At 45.1% G+C, this 22,087-nt stretch overlaps 1 protein-coding gene across 1 annotated transcript in view; it reads right to left on the bottom strand.

Moving 5' to 3' along the window:
• The window catches only part of GLDC (glycine decarboxylase), a 472,733-nt gene that overhangs the window by 260,540 nt on the left and 190,106 nt on the right, over positions 1–22,087 (bottom strand). Inside the window, exon 4 of the mRNA XM_069625925.1 lies at positions 13,778–13,942. Coding sequence (XP_069482026.1) covers positions 13,778–13,942 — 165 coding nt within the window. The remainder of the gene's footprint in view (positions 1–13,777; positions 13,943–22,087) is intronic.

Raw genomic sequence — 22,087 nt, 5'->3', positions numbered from 1 at the left:
CAACTCTCTCAAACAGGCTCTTGTTGCTGCAGTTCTTTGATGCAATGACTTTTGAGTCTGGGTGCTTCATTAGGTTAATCTTGAAAAGGTTTGCATATTCAGGCAAAACATAAAACTCTTTGGGATTCTCATTTTTCTTGTCTAATTCCCCTTTCTCTCCTCTGTAATGTCTTGTCAGTTATTTGTGAAGGCTTTGTTGAGCTTTCTGCTCTTTATTTTCTATAGTTCATGTATACCAGTCATTCACTTTACACACACGGTTAATCGTCCCTTCCTTAAACGATAATACTGTTTTACTTTCTTGTAAGGTGTTGATCATCGAGGTAGCACTCCAAGACCGACTCAGGAAGTTGGCAAATAGTAGCTGTTTTAATAACAATTAGCTAAAATAGGGAGTGCAACGGACATCTCACAGCATCTCAGTGATTTACATAAACAGAATTTTATAGTAAAAACCTGTCATCACCGACATCATACTATGTGACAATATAAGAAAACCTAAACGGGATTGTGGTAGGATAACGGGAAACACAAAGGTATACTTTCTATAGGGTATGGGATTGTGATTGGGTCTATACTGTCAGGTGGACAAGTAAGCCCACCCCAGTGCAAGTCATCGGCAGTGTCACAAAATACACAACGTTTCATTGGGTCTTAAACTATAGAGCTCTGATAGGTGGCCCTCTACAATTGGTTGGCACACTTGTACCTGGAATATTCCACTCGCTAGCAGCCCGCAAGCTGGTACCACAGGTGCTGGAAGATTGGACTTAACCAAGCCTCCTCACCCAATTAGCCCATCATCCATCATCACTCAAGCTATCTGCCGTCTTTGAACTCAGGTGAGCATACCCTTATCTTCAAGTCTCTGCATAGCTTGCCCAAAGTCCATTTTCACCTAGGCCATGTGACTGGAGACCTTGTTTTGAGCTCCATCTTTGCATTTACTACTTTCAAAATGACTAAAACCTGACACTCATTGTCTTCAGTTGTACCTTAACAGGAGCTTGCTTCGCAGCTCATGTTAATTGCATCTTTCCATGATAGATAACCATATTCTTGGCTGCCTCAACACTGGACACTGGGCCAGACAACCCTTCGAGTTTTCCTCCATCACCAGTCGTGCTTATTCTACTGCGCCACACTTTCAGCCCTTCTGCTCATAGGATCCCAGTTGGCTAAAACACGATGTGCAACATCAAGATTCTATACATATATTGGCGGGACCGCCTGTAGTCTATTCACTATGTATAGCCAGCCTTCATTAATACTTAGTCTACTTGCGTTTCTGTATCTGTAACAATTATAAACACAGCTTGCATTTTCTTCTGTGCTCTTGACAGCCGCCATCTTCGCTCTGCATGCAAAGTGTCACTCAATTCTTTACTTTGTCATCAAATTCTATATGGCCTGTTCACCTTCCCTCTTGTCATCTCTTCTTGGCGTGCCACCTTGCTTCATATGACATCACCAGTCTCCTCTTTCATCCGTCTTTCCATGCTCTTCCGGGATCTCTTAAGCGACTGTCCGCTCTTCGTGGATACATAAAGAATGGATTTCTCAATGGATACCTTGCCTCAAAAGCTTGCGTTATGGGCATCATTACAGGTGTCGTGCTGGTCACCTTTTCCCGTTCCCAACGTATAGGCAAGATAGGGGCGGGACTTCCAGTAGAGGCATTTGGCACCTCCTCTACACTACCTAACATTCAAAGCGAGGAAATGGAGCGGCGCGACCCAAGCCATCAAAAAGATGCTGCATAGAGCCACATGTCACCTTTCCATAGACACAGGATGCCAGGGAAAGGCAAAAAGCACAGGAGAACTTACAAGATGGTGGCAGCCTCTGGTACCACCTATAAAGCCACGGAAAAAAACGGAAAGATACATTTAAAAATTAGCAACCGCAGAGCGGCTCATTTAGAGAGATTCAAAGATTTGTTGGAAGAGACTCAATCTTGAGTCATTAGACAAAACTAAACAAAAAAAATAACCCTACCCAAACATCAGGGCCGACAACGAGAAGGCAAACTTAACTACAATAAAAAGGTTTGTGTAAGCAGTCATGGGGGCAGCCAGAACAGAGACCATAGCAGCCTGGAAACAGGACATGTTCAACATTGCTTCCTGCAAGAGTAGGGCAAATGCCAATTGGGACAAGGTGGTAACTTTGCTGGTGGAATTGCTGAATACCCACACACTGCGATGCTTAGACGGGCCTCTGCCTGGACCTTTATAAGTGAAAACTGAAAAACAGGTTGCGGTAAAACCTGCCAACTGAATGCTGATAATCCGGTCACACAGACATGAACCAGTGAAACCCTTCTGTCCGAGGGCAGACCTAGTTTGAATGTGATAATCTGGAAAAGTCTAATATGAGCATGCGAAGTTGGATTCTAATATGACAACTCAGCAAGAAAAGCTGATAATCCTAGCTGGACTATAGACTGTAGTAGAGCCTGAAGAGAAGTCTGAAAAGCCAATGACTTGGGAGAGGTCTTGAGGATGAGAGTGAGAGCAAGACGACAAGGGAGGGTCAAGACTGATAAACCTTGGAAGAGTCTACCAGGAGAAGCTTCTTTCTTTTGTGTTGGAGTATTGGCATGGACTTTGTACAGTAGCATATTTTACTCTGCTTGACCAAAACTTTGTACCCTTGAGCAAAGCTTACAGAATAGCTTGGAGGTGAAGGATTTGTTAATCATAAATACGCAACTCCTTTAGACACCGTCTTTTAGGCCCTGCAGGAACAAGGACTTGTACGGTTAGATTAAACATCATGATATTTAACAACGCCATTGGAAGTGGTAGAAGAATGCCTCACTCTTGCTGACAGTTTAGGTCCAGAGGTCCCTTTACATTTGTCGAGACGGAGTTCTTATGGTGATTTGATCCAACCCATACTGTGAAATCTACCTTAATACAACAACTTGTTTGTATCATTGTTCGGTCTCTCTATGGAAATGCACTCTTGCCTCGGGGCACACTGGTCTGCAGTAGTCTTTTCCCACATGGACAAAAATAGACCATGCGCCCACTGGCGTCGCATGCACCGTCAACCTCATTTCAGAGACAATGGTATGGAGGGTGCAGAAGGCAAAGTAATCCCTATGGTTAAGCACGCAATGCACTGCTCCAACTGCCAGGCAAAAATACCCCTGCAGCTGCTGCTGCCGCCATCTAGACATTTGCCATTTCAAACCAGCAATTTTAAACAGAGGTCAATGGAATAATGACCAAAAGCTGCCAACCTATCTCTGAGACTGTTAAACACACTTGGTTGGTCCAAGCTGAAATGGATTGAACCACATATTTGGAGAAAGATTAGTCAAAAGGGATAACCGATACCCTGGCATCAGCTTGTTGTTGACTCACTTTGTGGGCAGAGGTAGCAAGCTACCCACAGAGACGATACAAGTGGTGTCCGATCCTCATTGAAAGAAAATCACTCCCACTTGGCATTACGACGGTCGACCAGCTTATGAACCGCCAGCCGAAAAGTGTCATTGCCCTGATCTAGGGCCATATTTCGAGCTGAATTTGTCAAAAGGTCCACCTTTTTTTTAGAAAAGAAATGCACCTCTAGGGACATGTGAAGGCAGTGAACCTTTTGTAAATCGACCAGCAGACATTCAATTGCTTTCAGCCTACCACCACCATACCAGAGAAATCATAGTCTGCATCAAAAAGCTTAAGACGCCTTACCATATCCTGAAAATCCAGGGTATTTGGAGTCAGGTGTAGAGCAAGCAAACTTTGAAAAGGTTTAGGAAGTTTTGAATGTCTTTGACTAAGTTAACAGCATTGCTCAGGAGGAAGAAGCAAAGCGGGAAGGATCATGCTCTCGTAGGATTTTTGTCAACAGCCCAGTACCAAGCATCAAAGTTTTATGTAGTCACAGGTGCCAAGACCACATCCAAAAGAGTTCGACAACAGCACTTGAATTACGGAGCAGCAATTGAGGATTGAGTGCCAGAAACCATGCTAGAAAGCACTACGAGAAGGGTATAAAAAAAAAAAAAACACTCCAATAAAGTTTGCCTCAGCACTGCAACTCCAAATGAATGGAGGTTATAAAAGTCAATATTACATCCTGAGAGTTTTGAGGAATGCTAGTGTCTCTTTCACAGACTAGCTCTGCCTAGCCGAAAGATTATGTTGGTGTCTTCTTTGATCGGGAATTGGAAGACAGAGGACAGTCGGATCACTCACCAACTAATTTCTCCAGGTCCATAGAAGCCAACTTGACGGACCGGTGTGCTAGGTAGGCCAAGTCACACTAATGGTGGGAAAAAGAGGGTGGGGCTTGGCTCACTCTCTAGGGATTGTTCCAAGCCAAAATGACCCCTCCACTGCACTCCAACTTCCTTGGGAGGGTATAGTTTTGCATTAGTGTCTTCAGCAAAAGGTATTAAGTACAGTTTCCTGTTTATCTGAAGTGCAATCCTTACAAGGCTTGAACCCCCAAGATTGCCACAAAGAACAATCTTTAAAAATCAAAATAAAGAGTTTAACAAGTTCTCATTTGGTGACTGACTTGCTAAAGGAAGAACACACTAAGGGTGCACTTACATCTCAACCTATCCCTTGGACATTACTTCCAGCCTCAGTGACACTAATGGAGAAATTCCAGAGCCACTCCAAAGCCCAGTCGGGCCATTTTAATATTTCCAAAACCAGTATGTGCGTGTAGCCATTTCAAAACCGAAGTAAGGTATCCAATAGGAGAATTAAGCCTGGCTGGAGCTGCCCACTAATACATGGTCCAAATCTCCTGTCCAACTGATAGCTCAGTAATCTTGAAGGTGCATGGCATCAAGCATGATGGTGAAACAGAAGACCCTTTGAACGGCTCTTAACACTCAGACTGACCAAACAGCTAAGGTTTCCCCACGCAGAAACAGTGAGATGTGATATATGGCATTTATAACGCGCCGATACACAAGTGTCAAGATGCAACGAGGCAAGGGAGGGGGACAAAGGGAAGACAGACAACGATCTTACTAGGCCAAGTGACATTGAAATTGCGCAAGTGCAGGGGGGAGGGGTAGGGGAAAGTGCAGTACATGGGATCAACAATAACAAGAAGTGCGGCCAAAGGGTGGCAATTGCAAGGGTAAGTGAAGGCAGCAGGTGTCCATGTGCATGAGGGGGGACTAAGGTTACAGATCAATACCCAAGTGCAAGGGTTGCCAGGGGCACAGTGAGGAGATATGTGACATGCAGAGGGCCACGTTCTGCATCTGGGTGGGCTCAGCAAGAGGCTCCCGTGTGTTAATGGACCTGTGAACATTCCTTGCATTTCTTTTGCCGAATGGCAATTCGCGGAATTATGCTTACCCATTTACAGCTTTTTTACTGCAAAAAGCAGCGGGAGAAAGGCCGCCGCACCACCCAACCCCTTCTTCACCCCCAACCCCCTACTTCTATATATCTAATCCAAAGTAAAACAAAATGATAAAATCTTCAAAGAACTAATTCGGCAAAAATGCCAATTGGCAAAAGTGGGTAATACGTCGACGGGGATAGTTCTAAAAGGATCCCGACTGGAAGGCCCACGAGAATATTTTATTGGAGTCATGTTTCTGGAAAACACCTACAGCTATTAAGCAGTGAGGAATGGTCCTTATTAGTGGGCAGAGATGGTGTGTAGCACTTGCAGGATGAGGTCTTGGCAGAAGAGCCTAGACTTCAGCTGCTTTCCGAATGTCAGGTGGTTCACGTACAGGTGGAGATGTTTAGGTAGAGTGTTCGAAAGCTTTGTTGCCAGAAAGGAGACCGGACTCTCGTTGTTGCTTCTTATGCAAGCTTGGACGACAATTCATTCCTTGAATTAAGTTGGCTGGACATGGCTCGGTTTGGGGCGCTGGAGCCTTCATGGTTTTGACCAATTTGGCAATGCACGCAGTGGATCCGTGCTTAAAACAAGGGAAGCCGGGGGCCGGAGATTCTTTGCCACTGGTTGATTTATGTTAAGGCTCTGGCTTTTAATAGTGAATAGTATATTTTGTATTTTAAAAAGTAAAGAACTGAGCCATCTTATCTGCAAGAGTTTGTGATGGAGTTAGGGAGGTTAAAAGTTGAGTCAGGGAGCAAAGTTCCCTGGGCATGTAAAAACTTTGGTGGCGCCATTTACTTCCGAGCCACCCAAACCCCGCACCTCTCACTTTTACTTTAAACAGCAGTTCATCAATTTCGGATTGGGTTTTTCTCCATTTCTCATGCTATTTTTGCGTTAGGGTTGTCATCAAGTCATTTGATGGCACTTACAAGTGACAGTAAGTAATTTCTAACTCCAAATCTTTTGAAGCTGGTGAGGTGTGGCAACGGGACGATGTACAAAGTTACCTGGGTTGAGCTTGCGCGCAAAAGATGGATCATTCACTTGCTTCACTGGTATTACCAGCTGATAGTGGGTGGCGGGCATTACATTTTAACGCACCTTTTACGAAGTGGGGCCAAGCAATACGAACTGGGTGGTGGTCCGACCAAGGAAGTGCAATATGGGAAAGTTGTTGGGGACAGCAGTGTTTATCAAAACGTCATAACCATGCAATTTACATACCAATCATTCACTACACGATAACCATCTATGCTGGGGGCTGTGGTTAACATCTATTCTTGGTGACCAAGAACGAGGGCTTGTGGCACAAGGGGTATGAGAAATCGCCAATTTCCCTACTTCAAGTAACATCCCTTGTCACCAGAGCCTCTTCAAGTGCAAAGGGAGGTGTGTCAATGGGGACGCAGTCACACTGGATGTGTCCAAGGTTGTGGCCGTTTTAAAAAAAGCCATCCCCATTTCTTTGCTTTTGTCTAATAGATGGAATATCCCAGTGGCCCTTCAGGAGAAGATGATACAATGAACTTGTAGAAACCGATTTTATAGAGAAGATACACATCTTTTTTTAATCAACATGGGCGATAGGTTTGTCTTGAAAACAGTGAGGTGAACTTTGGCGGCATCTTCGCTCTTGTGTAATTGGCTCCAGTGCTCATGTCATTGGCTTAAGAATGACCGAGTGATCGGTTGTAATTATTGGTAAAAAGGACCAAATTATTTTCTATATCCCTGCACATGCATATTAGTAGACCATTGTGAATTGTGTATTAATTTTCCTTTGTGCATGTAACAATGAATAAAAGGGAATTTAAAACAAAAAACTATGCAAGCGTCCAACATTGTACAGTGAACCTGTGCTCGGGTCCACCCTTGGCATCTGGATGCTCATGATTGGAAGAGATCATATAGTGCGCATGTGGTCAGTGGGTGGATGCATGCAACCGATGCAGAAACAGAGGCCCTCGTCTCACAAATACACATACAAATGCAGCCACTCCTCATACCTTCCACCGTAGGTTTCACTCTATTTTGTCTCTGGAGGATAGCTCAGGGGCAACGTGCTCACCTTGGAAGCAAGACGCCTCTGGGTATTAAGCACGTTAAAATAACCTCTGTTACCATATCATAACTCTTTGCAACCGCCATTACTTGCACATTTTAATAGGTCTCCTTTGACATAGTTTTCACCCTTCAAAAACCTTAAAATTTATTTCTATTTTAGGGGGAACTATGCACATTCAGGATTGTAGGTCTGAAGTCTCAATTTCGTGAACCGTTTCATTGTATCCTTTTAATTACAGTCAGTTCCCTCAGAATGTATTGGCTCAGGATAATTGACATGCATTATGTAAAAGTTAAACCACACTTTAAACGCCATGAAATGATAGCACCCTCCGTCACTAGTCTCACTCCACCCTGGCGAGTCAGCACAGCTCACTTGCATGAAACCATTTAATTAATCACATTGCACAGGTGTGCAAAATGTGATGGATGCCTGGAGCGGGCTAGTAGCTTGCATTTGTAGGGTGGGCATGGAAGTGGTAGGCTCATAGGATGGAAGGCTGTGGTAAAAGTTGTAAACCAGAAGTCTGCAACCCGCGGCTATCCAGATGTTATGATCATTCGCCAGTGACTAGAATGGCTATGGGAGTTGTAGTTCAAAAACCATCTGGCAAGCCAAAGGTCGCAGACCCCCTTTTTCTAAACTGACCATTGGCAGATGTAGGGGGACCCTTCTGACAAGAAAATAAGAGCCCCGACGATTGTGCACTGTAGCTAGCTACTCAAACACTGAACAAACTACTCCAAGTGAAAGTCTCAACATTGGAAGGAGCACTGACCATTTTAGGTACAGTGGAGGAGACTCTGACAAGACTCAAACAAACAGGAAAACCCGTGTACCAAAAATTGTCAAAAATTATGCAACTTGACAAAACAAGCAGTCGCGAAGCAACAAGTTGAGCAAGGAGACCAGACAAGCACAGACTAGAAAAACAACTTTGTTCACGATTACAAAGAGTTATAGAACTATGTTCTGCAAAGGACAATAGACAACCTATGCAATACGAAAGACTATAGCTAAAGCAGGCAGCTTCAAAAAGGGCCAGTAGTCAATGGGGAAACAAATGCATACATTATAGAAGACAGCAGAGAAACTAGGGACAGTGACGAGATGTTGTACTTGCCATCCAGTCTAGCTAAGAAAAATAAGAATCCATACTGCAAGTATCGGCGTGTGAGAGCAGATACAGGCTCGGATTCTATAATTCCAGTTAATCACTATACATCTTTGGAAGGCAAAGCCAGTTTTTTATTTGAAAACGAGCATTAATCCTTGCATTTATGTAACGTGCTAAAGTGACAATACTGGGAAACACTAAGAGCACTTTCATGGACCGGTCAAAAATATTAAACCATAGATTTCTGAAAACGCCATGCCTATCCTAAACTCGATAAAACAGGCCAATCTGGAAATTAAACTTAACCTGTGGGGCAACAAACCAGCAATGTCAGACACATGGCAAGACATCAAAGGGTATGGTGCACGTGAATCCCAAGGACAGGACACGGTAAAGGGTACACAAACACGTTTGGCAAAGTATTCATACCAGCGAAACACAAAGAGCAGCCTATTCCAGCCACTGCTCGCCATTCTCTCAAGGACCTACTCAGTGAACTCCTATAGGAAGGCACGACAGAGATGCTAGAAACGACAGATGGCTTAGCCCAGTGCTTCTGGGGCCTTAGGTTTACTACTGGTCCAAACAAATCGATGGGAGGGCATGCACGGATGGGGTAGTTTTCCCATTTTTTGCTGGGAGTATTTTTACACCCCATTTTAATTTTTTGGCAGTATTTGTCTAAGTTTAGGAAATAAAAGTGGCTGATACACCCGTTATCTGTAGGGCTGTGTAGTAGCCATGATTGTAAGATAATTGCAGTGTTCATGGCTGAATTTGGTAATCATACCCTGGCGTTTTACCATGTAATGAAAGCTAATCTGTGGAAAAATACAGCCTCCAAAAATACTGTAAAGGTGCAGAAGTAAGACTGACACGTAGAGGTCATAGTGTTTGCTACATACTTTTAGTCAAGCATAAAAAGGAAAAGAAAATCCTAACATTAAGAGGAGTTTCCCTGCCACAACTGAAATATCTAGCGTCCGAATGTCCAAAGCAAAAGTCCCAATGTCCAATGTCTAAATCAAAGGAGAAGTCTTCTTGGTCAAGTGGAACAACTTCCTTCTCCTGGACAAAAAGGCACTTCTCGTCTTGGTAGGAGGTTCCCAATGTGGTGTCAGCTATTGGGGGAATGTCTCCCTTTACCCAGTCTTCCAAAGTAGTTCCTTGGGGTCCTAGACACTAGTCGGCAGCTCTGGCTTCTCCTTGCCATTTACCGCACTGAAGATCAGCCTAGATGCACTCCGCAAGCTATAGCAGGTCCCTGGTGGGCAGACCTGGTTCCCCCTCACCAGGTATTGCGATCTAGAATAGCTTGAATATACTTCCAAAGCCCTAGTGGGTCCCTGGCTGTGGTGGGTAGACCTGAATCCCTCCCCCAAGGTACCGCGACGAAGACGAGTAGCTGGATGCATTCCCTAGGCTGCGATGGTCTACACAGTCCTGCCAAGTACTGTATGAACTGTCCATTAACTTACAGTGCTCTTTATTTGGGAGCAAATCCCAGACTCGCAATTACAGTCTTAGTTTTCCTTTCTGTGGGCTTGGTTCACACTCCTGCCAAGTTATGTTACTTGAACTTGGTAAAGCTCATGTACGGCCAGAGGCATCTTGGCGCTGTTGTGTGAGTGAGGAGAAACACCGTAACAGAACTGGAGAGTTAAAACATGGTGGTTTTTAATCACCTGCGAAAGGCGAGATGATCAGTGGTACACCGTAGGGCCAGAGAAAGATCATTCCGGGCTCTGGCTGCCACCACAGAAGGCGCCTCTCTCCCCCCCCCTTACGTGACTGACGATAACGGAACAGCAACAAGAAAAGCCGATTGAGATCTCAACAGGCGGGCTGGAACATAGTGAGCGAATTTGGCCTGCAAATACTCCGCTCCCATGCCATAAAAGGCACGGTGCACAATACACATGGTTTTAAATAAGATCCGATTGTCAACAGGGAGCCAATGAAGTTTCTTCAGCAGAGGAGACATGCGAGATCCGAAATGGGGCTTAGTTTGAAACAAGAAGCCGCGTTCTGCAAAAGTTGAAGCCTGTTAATCAAATTGTGTAGTTGGGCAAGATAAAGAGAGTTGCAGTAGTCAAGAGTGCTCAAGACCAGTGCAGCCACCAACGGGGCCTGACAGTCGACCGGGATAAATGGGAAGACTTTACACAAAATGCAGAGCTTGAAGTGACCAGCTCTGCATACCGCAGCCACCTAGTCATCCAGGGCAAGAGAGAGATTCTAACTCCCAGGTTCCTGACCGATTGGACCGTCATGGAGAGGAGGCCAAGGCTAGTCGGCCAGAATTCAGAGGTCCAACACATTTGGATGGATGTAGTGCCTAAAACCAGGACCTCAGTCTGGCCGCCGTTAAGCTTCGGCCAGTTTCTTATCATCCACAACCCTAGGTCCACAAGACATTTCCTCAGCCGGGACGCTGTGTCAGATTGTGTGAGGTCAAGACGGACAATAATCTGGTTGTTATCCGCATAGGAGTAATATCAAAACCCATGTGCCCGGCCAGATGAGAAGCAGGAGAGGTCTAATGTAAACATTAAACAGGACGGGGGGACAGTGCTGATCCCTGGGGGACACCACAGAGAAGAGAGACCAGAGTGGAAAGGGCAGAGAGAGACTGGACCGATCGGACAGGAAGGCTGTGAACCAGTCTAGAACTTGGCCGGAAAGGCCAGCGCCGGAGAGACGGGAGATCAAGATGAAGTGATCCGCCGTGTCGAAAGCAGCCGACGGATCTAACAAGAGGACTGCTCCAACACCACCTTTTATCTACCAGACGCGCCAAATCATCCAGTGCCGAGTTCAGGACGGATTCAATGCTCCTGACCAGCCTGAACCCAGACTAAAATGAATCGAAACAGTGAGAAGACTCCAGAAAGTTGGACAAGAGAGGGGACACCAGTGCTTACATCACCTTCATTAGAAAGGGAAGAAGGGATCTAGGACGGTAGTTGGACAGTACGTCAGGATCACGATAAGGCTTCTTTAAAAGAGGGACCACCAACGCATGCTTGAGGGATGGTGGAATTACTCCACTAGAAAAAGAGGCAGCGACAGCCGTGGTAATGTGTTCAATCAAATCGCCAGATGCAACCTTAAGGAGAGCCGACGGTCGAGCATCGGCGGGGGAGGCAGACTTCAATTTCTGAATAGCCGACAGTATATCAAAGGTTGAAAATGGAGGGAAAGAGGCTAAGCCTTAGTACAAGTCCATGGGCCTCATTACGACCCTGGCGCTAATGGGTTAATGGCGCCGTAAAAGGCTGCAGCGCCGTTAACCCATTAGCGCGTGATTACGAGGACCCTTCGCAGGACCCGACCTTAACGGCTGGTCTACACCAGCCGTTAAAGTAGGGACCCGCAAAGGGACCTTGGTGCTAAGTACGGTACCGCAATTTGCGGTACCGTACTTGGCGCCTTCCCCATCCCCTTTGAGCCCTATGGGGCAAAAATGGGAATGGGGAAGGTCCATGGAGGAAGGGGGAATTACCGCCCCACCAACCTTGTAATGGTGGGGAAATCCCCTCTTTATCCATGGTGGAGTCGGTAAGTTACCGGCATGGACCATGGTGCCATTAGTACCTTGGTTTTCCACCTGGGTCGTAATGAGGCCCCATGTATGTCTTTGCTTTTCTCCCACTGAATTAGGGCCCTGGACCCTCCTTCCCCAGCTTTCAAATTCGTGTCACCACCTATCCCTGAGCCTTCAGTGCCTTCTCAGCTACCCGTGTACCTTGTTGAAGGGTCTGCACGAGTGTCTGCTTCCTTGAGGGAGCTGGACTTGTTTGTGAAGCTCTGGCAACTTTCCGGAGCTTCTCTTGTCGTGCAGTGGCTCTGCAGTCTTCTCTCCTTCCAGGGCAGCATGGTCTCATACTCTTGCACTTCCAGGGTCTATGGGGTGCCCAGTGTCCAAGTCCGAAGGCTGTGTGGTCCTCACATCCTGGACCAGCCTGGCACTCTTGTTCCTGGTGTCCCAGTCAGCACCCGCCTGCACATTGGGCCAGAACTGGCTCCCGCGGTTCCTCCAGGGAGGGCTCGACAACCTGTCAAGTCCCTCTTCAGTTTATCTGGTTTCTTCCAATCAACTGCCGTGAACCACTAGACTGGTAAAAGTGGTTCCTATGGTTATTCGGTATTGCTCTGCACGTCCTGCTCTTCTCAGTACTGAGTGAATGCTGATGTGGTAACTCACTAAGGATCTTTCTCAGCTCACTACTCTACCTGGATTGCTTTATAAAAAAGTACATAGTACACAGGACTGCAGAGCAAGGAGGTGAAGGAAAGATGGGGTAACTGTGGGATGGCGGTCTAGGGTCATGCGATTGGGAGAACCGCGTTCTCCTGATGTCATTGTCACTACTGGTCCCAAAGGGCGTTTCCCCCTCCCATGAGATCCACCCACTGAGTACCACTCCCAGGGGGGACTATCAAGTAGCGGCCTCACCGCCCTGGCCTCATGTGACGGGCCTCCCCTTCAGAAGCAGCAACATTCTGGGATGAGGGACAAACTGTACAAGTGTTAAGACAATTCATTGGCAGCAGTTAATTCTGCACAAACATTGTAATGAAATATGGACAGTAACCTTTAGAAAGACTGAGAAATTGGTTAATTTCTTCACATTAAACTATACTCTTAAAGATGTGGCAAAAGGGATTGCATTATAATCTTAGACACATCTGGAGTCAAAGATCACCATTTCAGATTTTAGGAAGGAGCCCAAGAACCTCCTCTTAAAGGAATGGATCTTCCTCAAGTTCCTCTCCACAGACTGGCTGATCTGCTTCAGTTTTCTCCCCTGGTTTAGATCCCTTGCTGTCAAATTGCCCGCATTGCCCCCTCCCCGTATTGCTAGCTCCCGGCTCCCTTGAGATTTGTTTCCCTCAACAAGTACTTCTCTCTAAGGCTTGTAAAGACCTCAGTTTCTGAAGCTAGGTCAGGCCTAAGCATTTTTTAAATACAATTTAAAAAAAAACGAATAGGACGAGGCCCCACACCATTATAATTTTGCTGGATAACACCTCTTTCTGGTTAGGCCATGTTTGGGTATTTTTACATCGCTAAACTGAAACAGGTGCTCCCCTGTATTTCGGGATCACCAAGGAAAACCAATCTAGCATCTGAAGCAATATTTAAAAAAGAATGCAGGATCCCCCCCAAAAGAAAGTGACCAGTACCATGATGACAAGATGGTCATTAGCTGTTATCACAATCGCAGTTGATAATTTCAGTTTTGGATTACCTGTGACTTAGCTGCATAGCCTCTGCTGCAGCCGTCCCCTCATCGAGCAAAGACGCATTGGCCACGTCCATCCCAGTGATGTCACACACCATAGTCTGGTAATTGAGAAGACTTTCCAGTCTTCCTTGGGAAACTTCCGGCTGATACGGAGTATACTGTGTAACCCTTGAAAAAGAAAGCAGACAAAGTTAAGAAGTCAGCAACAATGGACCAACTGCAACTTGGATTAAACAAAGTTTACTGTATAAGAAATTGCATGGTCAATGCAAGTGTTGGCACGCTTTATGGACCGTCACACAACTTTCCAAAAACATTTGCTCTGTTTTGGGGCGGTCTTGTTGAACTGCACCAAAGTTGTAAAAATCTGAAAATGGCTTAGCCCAGTGGCCATCTCTGGTAGTTTAGGGGTGTTGGCGCATGGTCAAAGGTAATGCATCAGGCAAGGTGGCCACTGGTAGGGCATTGCAATGGGCATGGCTGTAGATCATGGCAAGTGGACCTCCCACCCCGCCCCCCAAGATGACAGTATTATACACATTTTTCATACAAACATTCTACGTAGATCATATTTTACAGTATATTTTTCTATATATTCTAGTTCTAAAACTGGCTTCTTCACTGGTAATCTACAACTGTCCTCTTTCCTTTCCTCCAATCATTTTTATTTCATGTAGCACATTAAACTGTTCCGTTTTTTAAGCATGTTCATGCTTGGCAGATATGGGCGTTTGCTTACACGGGGCTAAAGAAATGAGCCCAAAAATGACAATGTTGGCATTCGAAAGTTTGCTGTTAGTAACTTATCATACGTCCTTTATTACCCATTCAAGTTACTGTAATATTTCATGTTACAATGTTGTTCAAGTCATTTCCCATCAGACCAAAATTTGGCTGGTAAAGAAAAGTGCGAGATTAACGGATTTGCCCCAAATCAGGCAATTTTAGCAACGTTGAGAAACTGGGGTTAGAACACATTCTGGTTCAAATTGGGCAACATTTTTCCACCCAGTCCATGGCCATCCTCTACTTTACCCTCAGTGCTCCTCTGCATCCCTTATATATTCTCTGCCACATGCCTGTGGTAGGTATGGGGGTTGGGGTGTGAATCATTGGTTTGTAATCGTATGGTACGTAACGTGGCAATGTCGGTCCGCATTGGGTGCGGATCGATGGATGGACATGTGCCTATAAGGGGCAAGGCTTGTGTGCAGAAGGGTTTGACGTGCCTGTGCAGCTGTGGTTAGAAAGAGTGGTATATTGCCTGTGTGGGGAATTTGGATGGATCGGAAGTGGCTAGAGATGGCAATGTGTCAGTTGGGTCCAGTTGCATGAACACAGTGTCTGCCTGTAGCAGCCTTGTGTCGTGGGGAGTATATGCTGGAGGGGTAGGTGGATGAAGCCTGGAGATCTAGCTTCAGATCTGTGGAGATAAGAAAGTGAGTGCAATGTGGCTGTCAGCATGCAGTGCCATTGATGGAGCATGGGATATGCCTAAGCGGCAGGGTGAGACTAGATCTGTGGGGGACCTAGGGCAGAGTATGGCTTGTACACATGAGCAATACAAGGTCAGAGCCGTCGTATCTGCAATTATTCCTACTCCTGCATGAACTCCTTAAGGTTAACCCAGTATGGTGGTCTTATTTTATATTGCCTTATTCAGTATAGTGGATTCCTAGCCAATTGATCATTATAGTAAGCTCCTATCTGATCAGCAGTTTTACTAACCCTTCACGGTGGCACATATAGCCAATACCTTCAAATCCCCTTAGCCTCAAGGCTGGTATTGCCGATCTCTTGCCGGCTGGTCAATATTATACAATCGCACGTGCGGACTGATACCTAATCCTGTAATGCCTTCCTTGCTGATTCCGTCAGACTTCCTAATTTCTCTGTAAGGGGCAATGACGTGGGCCTTACTAGGTGTGGTGTGGGACCCTTCCCAGTGTGTTGCCCCTTTAAGGGGGATGTGTCACTCCCGTGTGTATTGCCCTCTTAATAAGAGCCACGACGGTCATGGCCGAAGCTAATAAAAGCTGCCTCTGCAGACACGCCCAACAGAACAGCTGCAGACTCCAGAAGAGGAACTCATGAGTTCATGTCTCATTTATGTAGGCCTGCAGGCCTACACGTGGGGGCACCTGCCTGCATGCCCTGATGCCTTGGGACGCTCCTGCAAGCACAGTGGCAGAGGTCTGCATGGTCAGGTGCATGGCTGGCGCGGCTCCCACCCCCGATGGTGCTGGTGTCATGTAGTACCATGGGTCTGCCGGATGTCCAGGGCAGGCCCCAACCCCCACAGGCACTGGGCCTGTCGTGTGAGGTTTGTAGCACCCTGTGGGCTTGCCAGATGTCAATGGCAGGCCACCTGCAACAGTGGGCAACACAGTCGATTTAAAACATGCTTGATATGCAAAGTTTGGGCCCCCAATTCAAAAATCTCAGTGCAGAAGCCACTCTCTCAAGCGAATGTAAACTGTTATGCTCATTACTAAATGAACCCATACTTTGTCTCAAAATAGGACTAAGTGATCAATGGTTTTAGGGAAGTTGTTTGCCCGGGGAACATGTTTCAGGGTTGCTACATAGAGGTGTTAAAACAGTATGACAACCGTTTGAGTCTACGCCTGTGCCTCACTCTCCACTCCTTCCTCCCACGACAAAGTCCTTCACTTGGCTACCTGCACTCTCTATAGTCTACACCTAAATGTTCCCACTTCCACCTACCAAAATCATGCTGTTGGCTCTACGTGCAGAACAGCTCCCTTTCAAGTTTCTTTGCCTGGTCTACAAAAAGCAGTCAATTGCATTGCTCCTCAGTGACGGTATGATTGGGCCTCTATCGACTCGCCATCTCATTCCCTTTGCACTTTATCTAAACTCAATCTCACTATCCCATGCCTCCGCTCACTTCTGCTCTTTCCCGCCTACTCACCCGGAACCTATTGCTCACAATTATCAGAGCCAAACCGGCTGTGAATTTCTTTAAAGTACAGCTTAAATTTCACCTACTGGCCAAAGAGTAACCTCTAATCACATCCTCCCTCCAGTGCCACTTAATGTAATTTTGTAGATTTGTACAGTACAGTTTAGTTTGCAGCACTTGCCCTTGTCCAAACCCACCCTAGGCCCCCTGGGTTAATGTTACCTTCGTAAAATTGCTATTTTTGTATTTTATATGATCCCTGGTTTATGTCTCACTTTCTTCATACCCTCAAAAACAGGCTCATCACTTGCTTTTATCTTTGTGCTATTATAGAGGCACCCTTCCGGAGAAGGGCCTCCACCATCTGTCAATATGTTAGTTAGGTTAGATGTTCATATGTATGCCATGTCACCTTCAACTGAGAGATTCCCAATACTTTTTGCTAGACTTGTAGATTCGGAGTGAGTGGGCACCTTTTTCCCCTACTCACCCTTTCTATTAATCCATCTAGGAGAGTCATTTTTTGTGGCTCCATACTATTTTTGGAGTCATACTTTCGTGTAACTTTTTGGGCATCTAACTTACTGTAGCAGCACACAGTACCCTGTGCACTGTTGCTGGGGAGCCCTTTGGGCTTCCCTTTTTATTTTCTCTTATTTTCCTTGTGTGAACTATCAGCTCCCAGGGGTAGAAGGATACTTTTGATCCCATCTCAAATTTCCGATTGCGAGATCAGCACACCCCACCTTATTTGGAGTGCCGAGGGGTTACACTGTATCCCCTTTCTCACTGCCCCAGTAACATTTCTGTTACAGTGACAAGCATACCTGAATGGCTGGTTGCAATGGACGTGTTTTAACGATTTTTTTTCCCCTCTCTCGCAGCCAATGTTTACAGCTGCAGTAATACACATAAGGATGGCCACTGACCAACCCTACAGATATGGGGTGTAACAGGGACTTTAATGTTTTGGGAGTTTTCGCCTATTTTTAGGGAGTAAAAGTAGGGACCACCTTAACAACAAAAAATGGAAACAGACATATGACCTTGTGCTCCATTGATATGTTTGGACCAGCAGTGCAATGTAGTACCACAGGAAGGAATTGCTTTTATTACTGCCTGATCGGAAGTTAGTGTATGAATAACTAGGTGCAAAGAAATATTACAAAAACATTTCTGTTTCCCAATAAAAATGGAAAAACAATTTGTACTCACTTATAAAATGCTCCCCTAGGGAACTGCATTTTTACTCTCTAAAAAATGTTTTTTACTCCCAACTTTAAAAAAAAAATGGGGAGTAAAATACTCCCAATTCAAAATCTTATCTGGAGCATTGCCTTTGATGCAAAGTGGTGGCTGTATTTTGTCTTGTGTGCTCCTCCTTTCTTGGTCCTTCCCTTGTGCTGAGGGTGTGGGGCCCGATTTGACTTTCATCTTCATCAGGAATCCTTTGTGATGCTCACTGAGGCTCCAGAGTGTCTGAAGACAGGAAACTAGGGAGGAGTCTGAAACTTCAGTCCTTGGTCTTCTGGCATGCCTGCCTGTAACCAGCTCCAATTGTGAGACTGGATGTCCTAAAAGGATAACCACCCCCAAAGTGTGAATGTAGCACGTGGGTTGATTGGCTGGATAAATGGCCTAGATCTGAAAGCTGAAGACAAGTCAACCACTGGAGCTCAATCCGATGAAGAACAGAAGATACCTGTAGCTACTTCCAGCTACCGGAGATGGCTGCTGAGTAACTGCTACTTGTGCTGACCCTTTCTTCCATGCAACAGAGGCGTCCCGAAGACAATGACTCAGGCCCTTGGACAGGTGGGGCCAACCAGCCTTAAGAAGACCTGCATTTAGAGCCATCCCATGACAAGCCGTGACCTTCCTGGGATGCAAACCACCAATACCCTGGGACCTAGAGGCTGAGTGCTGGGCATCATCTTCCCAAGATGGAAGCTCTCAAACTTTGGTTGACTCTTGTTGCACCACCGGAAGCAAGATTCCACTCCTTGAAGTCCCCTCACCAGAGTGCTGGACCGAGATAGCAAGGCGAATCTTGACAAACGTTCATCTGGTGTCTTCAAAAGGGCAGCAAATCCACAGAGCCACGAGAAGCCAAGAAGAAGCCTTTGCTGGGAGCCTTTCCACTACAATATGGGAGAGAAATCACAGTCTGCATCCTTTTGTTTGTCTAAAGACCCAGAATCTAGTAACCGGGTCTTGCAGCTGCTGCATCGAGAGGGTGTCCGCCTGCATCAACTTCTTCATTGCTGAGGTACTCTGTGGCTTGAGGTAAAAAAAAAGAAAAAGTACCTAAAGTAGTTGTGTCGCTGCTGTGTGGCTAGGGTGGTGATTTGCACGTTTGGGTGTTTGCCCTGAAATGCATTCAGAGAGCCTTCTACGAAGTCCCTGAACCGTTTTACCAACTATAAAGTACTGTACTTACTTGTTAAAGATGATATCCTCTGGAATTCTGAAATGCCTACAGTTTCCCGATCATGTTCTGCCTCCTGCTGCCACTGGAACACCAAAATCCCCTTCTGTTCTAGATTAGGGAAGGGCTGCTAAAGCATAAGGCCTCTGGAGGATCTCTTACAAGTGTGATAAAGTACCTACGTGCTGAATGTTGGTGTTGCAACTGCATATTCCCCAAACTGAATACGTTACATGTGTTGCAAAGTACTTAGCTGCTACTGAGGGTAGTGTAACTGTATATTCCTGAAACAGAATAAGTTACAAGAGTTGTAATGTACATGTTTGCAATGTTGGTTAACTATTATTCCTGAAACAGAATAAGTGAAAATATTTACTACAAATTGGGCTTTACTTTGAACTGCATACCGCTATTCTCAAACGCATTTTGCATTACGGTTTACTTACCAGCAATGTTCCCTCCAAGTGCAGGAATGGTTAGCTTTTGTGCGCACATTACTTTCCATGTGTGCAAATTAATAACAAGTTAAGAGACTTGGTGAGCATGCGTACTTAATGAGCTTCCATCACCGAAGAGTTTGGAAGGGTATTTCCCCTTCCCAACCACTGCAATTCTTTACAAAGCAGTGTAAAAGGTGCATCTTACAATTTTCCCAAACATATATAGGCTAAAAAAACGTACATGCGAGTCCAGCCGCCTCATGAGTGGGCCAGTCCAGAAATAAAGTGCTGGTAACAACGTATACCAGCACCTTTCCAGACCGGCCAACTACAATTCTGCTGGCAGGGGCTCTGAGCTACCGGCAGGCCTGATCTGCTGGTAGATCAGGCCCCTACTGGCAGATAAATGGCTGAATCGCTGGCACCGTTACCAACGGTGCCGATGATTCGGGCCACCCCATCCCATTGAGTTCTATTGAACTCCATGGAATGGGAAGTTACTTGTGTCTCACCTGTAATATCCAGGAAATACCGGGATATCGAGCATTGGAGATGGTACGGTAGTTCCCTGGTATCCCGCTGGAATAACCAGAGGGATACCGGGGAACGCATAATGATCCCCAAGACTTCTGGATATGCCATAGTTTTCTCTACACGTTCTACTTTTGGCAGGTACACTATTAACATAGTGTACCTGCCAAAAGTAGAACGTGTAGAGAAAACAATGTGTATGCACAAAAAAAGCTTTGTATGCTCAGGATAAATAGGTTAGTTGTGGCTATTCATTTCTCGACACCGCCCAGATTCAATGCAGAAAGTGTTTAATGCCATAGAAATACTAGTTTATTACAAAAAACAAATCTTGCAAATAACTGATGTGGTTGTCAAAAAATTAAGATGGGATCTAATTTTGGAAAAATGGAATAATGGCAACTAAACTGCATGTTTAAGATACATGCCCATAGGAGTTCATGTGCCACTTTAATTTCAAGGGCCAGGGGAACATGCCTCCATTTGTCTAAGGAACATCATTGCATCAGAATAACTGCACCACAGAATGATGATCAGAATTCCTGGGTCCGCTTACTATTCACATTACGTTGTCCTGCGAGTTGTGACATTTACTCAAAACAAGCCTTCTGCCTAAAAAAGGCATATAACCATCAATTTGTACTCGCAAAAAATTGGAAAGTGTGCCAAACAAAAACAGGAAACCAAGAAAATAAAGGAGCTTTCCTCTGCTTCTACCCACAAGGTTCCACTGATATTTTTTCGAATCAGTGACCAGCAGAGTGGTGTCATAGGTAGGCGCTCTGATAATCTTACTGCCCGATGTCAAGAGGAATTGTAAGGGGAAATAAAATTAACAATGAAATATGACTACTGTCAAAGCTAATTATTTCCTTACTCCCATAAAAATCATTTAATTCCAAGTAGGGAGCAAAATCGTACAGAGCCCTGCGTGTAATCCTAACATAGGAGGTGGAATGATAGGGCATTAAATGCAGCTTGTAGTTTTGCCCACCCTTCCTCCCCACGGCCTAGATAAAATTCAACAAGAGCTTTACTGAGGTTTCTTCAGGAGCACCCATTGAAGAAAAACGCATACATTTGCCTTTTTCAGTCAATAGCAGCAATTCTCACAGGTACAACAGATGGAGTGCCTTTTTCAACTAGTGACCCCTCTTCCGAAATTCACAGATATTATTTGAACAAGATGCATGGGGATGCTAGAAGCAATAAACAAACATTTCTCAGCAGTTGAGAATAGAAAGACAAAGAAGGTGCAAGTTTCCTAAATTGTTACTAGAGTTTCCTATCCTTTAGCAAACAAACACATTTCCTTCACTGTACAGTACTGGCAAAATATCTGATTTGATTATTGAAAGTTATGGATTTAATCCGCCCCTAAGGAGTATTCTCTGTGCCCTTCCACCCGTACCCCTCACTGGCTCCTGTGCTACCCTCTAATACCATATGACGGGGCTCTGTAAAAAGTGAGGGACTGTAGTAGCAAAACACAGTATCACCACGTTATTGTCCATTTGAAAAAAAAACAGAAGGCGAAAATGTCAAAGATTTTGCAGTGAATTTCACAGCAATTATATGTGGGGGGTGGGTTAGGGTATTTAAGTTGGTTAGGGTATTAAATTATGTGACGAGTGTATGAGGGGACCGCAGGGGGACTCCCCCTGCATATAATTGCACAAAAAGAAAAAAAAAAGGCATACCCACAATACATTGCAAGCAAAATCTTTTTAAAGCCTCACCATGACATTATGTGCAGTTTAAGAAGATTTTATGAATCTGCATGTGCAAAATTACTATGAAGCGAAAACAAGATTGTTTGCAACATACCCCACCTTTAAATTGTGGGTAGGATAAGTGCTCAGTGAAACCATTTTTGTATAGCAGCGAATTAACATATGTCAAGGTCTTTGCCCCATGGGACTCTGAAAACTTGGAAAGGATGCAAATTGAGTACAACACATTCTAGTTATCTGTTGCCCTATTACTAT

This window comes from Ambystoma mexicanum, chromosome 6p (genome assembly GCF_040938575.1).
Source record: "Ambystoma mexicanum isolate Mex_15411 chromosome 6p, UKY_AmexF1_1, whole genome shotgun sequence".
Classification (NCBI taxonomy): Eukaryota; Metazoa; Chordata; class Amphibia; order Caudata; family Ambystomatidae; genus Ambystoma; species Ambystoma mexicanum.
The sequence above is the reverse complement of the archived record's forward strand: the minus strand, read 5'-3'. Positions and strand labels throughout refer to the sequence as shown.